The following is a 1841-nucleotide window of genomic DNA, read 5'->3' on the forward strand; positions in this document are numbered from 1 at the left end:
GTCCGGTCCATAAAGACGGTATTCCGGTTCACGGTCCGGTCCATCGACCCCTGATCCAGGTTTTCCTGTCTACACTGGACATCTGGTAGATCATCAAGTTTCGGGCCGACCAAAGAGCGCCTTTCACCGAGCTGATCTGCCAGCAGCACCGGACGTTTTTTTTTTTGTGTTTTTTTTTGGAGTTCCAAACAATCACACTTTATTTAAACAGTACAATTCCAAATTCAAATACTTTAGGTCAACTGCCCACACTCAGTGATTTTAACCGTGGCTTTTGGTGTTCCATTCACGGTGCCACAGCTCTCCATCTTCTTTACCACATCCATTCCTTCTACCACAGATCCAAAGACAACATGTTTCCCATCCAACCAGCTGCTCCTTGTGATGCATATGAAGAACTGGGAACCATTTGTATTTGGTCCAGCATTGGCCATGGACAGGATGCCTGGCCCCGTGTGCTTCAGCTGAAAATTCTCATCTTTAAACTTCTCCCCATAGATGGACTTGCCTCCAGTGCCGTTATGTTTTGTGAAGTCGCCACCCTGGCACATGAAGCGAGGAATGATTCTGTGGAACGTTGAGCCTTTGTAACCGAAACCCTTCTCGCCTGTGCATAATGCACGGAAGTTTTCTGCAGTCTTTGGGACAATATCTGGTCTTAGCTCCATCACTAGGCGACCCTGGGGTTTATCCCGAATAGAGATGTCCATAAAAACCTTGGGGTTTTTGCCGGCCATGGTTCTGCAGTTTCCGAGGTCGGAGAAAAACGCAAGAAGCAAGCTGTACACTGCCTTTGTCACTGTGCGACGATGCAGCCAAAAAGCGGAGAAGCGATACCCACAACTGTCCGGACCCTTTCGGATCCTGCTAGTCTTCCCTCTATTAAGTTAGACCGACTGTCTACAGGACACCGATTTATCCTACTTCTCTCCAACGTTTGAAGTAGGTTTGGTGTAATTTCTCTCAATCTTTGACAGAAGTTGTCTTTTTCTCCCTCGTCGCGAAAGCTCTTTTCGAATATAGCTGATCGTGTAAAATAGCTGATATTTCACCAACCAAATGAGAGAGGCGGACCTGGTTTGTATGAATACTCCTCCTCTCAGCTGATAGTCCTGTCGAACTGTTCCGCCCGCCCTCTCTAGCGTCTGATGTTAGTGCAAGCACTCATTTAAGGAGGTATTTCTTAACTTACAGCAAAAGTCTGGAGGAAGAAACGCCCCACGAGAAGGGTGCACCATCTGTGGAGAATTCCCAAGGAAGTTAGGATGCTATATCTTTGAAATAATATACGTTGTAATGAGGATTAATTCATTGATGGTAGTCAAGAGGACTGGGAAAGTTTAAAACTACAAGGTATGCCACAAAAATTGTAAAGAATGTGGGACACATGAGTAAATTATTAAATATATTGATGGGGTTTTTACAGAAATACAAGCAAAAAGCCAAAAGTAATGTTGGTTTTTGAGGCTGATTGTAAAATTGGGAATGAGAAGGTACAGATTCTAAATAATGAAAATAATAACAGATTGCAAAGGTCTGTAGGGAGAGAGATTTTTTTTATTTTTATCAGTGAAAAAGTACAGGACAAATTTGTATCTTTACAAATGAGTGACATCAGAGATAGTGGATGCATTGGTTGTAATCTGAGGAGACCGGATGTATGTTCTCAAATTTGTTGAAAATATAAAGATAAGTGGCTTATCAGGTGATGCAGAGTACACAAGAGCCTGCAACGTGATGAGCACAGGTTAAGTGGATGAGCAGGAAAGTGACCTTTGAAATATAATATAGAACAAAATATGAAGTTGCCTGCCTGCTCTGGAAAGAAGAAAGACAAACCT

At 43.1% G+C, this 1841-nt stretch overlaps 1 protein-coding gene across 1 annotated transcript; it reads right to left on the minus strand.

Annotated features, from left to right (window-relative positions):
* Positions 1-218: 218 nt before the first annotated feature.
* Positions 219-753, minus strand: LOC140207638 (uncharacterized). The gene has a single exon (XM_072276193.1). The coding sequence runs from the start codon at positions 735-737 to the stop codon at positions 234-236; it is 504 nt and encodes a 167-aa protein (XP_072132294.1). The 5' UTR covers positions 738-753; the 3' UTR covers positions 219-233.
* Between the last annotated feature and the right edge of the window lie 1088 nt (positions 754-1841).

Source organism: Mobula birostris, chromosome 13 (genome assembly GCF_030028105.1).
Source record: "Mobula birostris isolate sMobBir1 chromosome 13, sMobBir1.hap1, whole genome shotgun sequence".
NCBI classification, from domain to species: domain Eukaryota; kingdom Metazoa; phylum Chordata; class Chondrichthyes; order Myliobatiformes; family Myliobatidae; genus Mobula; species Mobula birostris.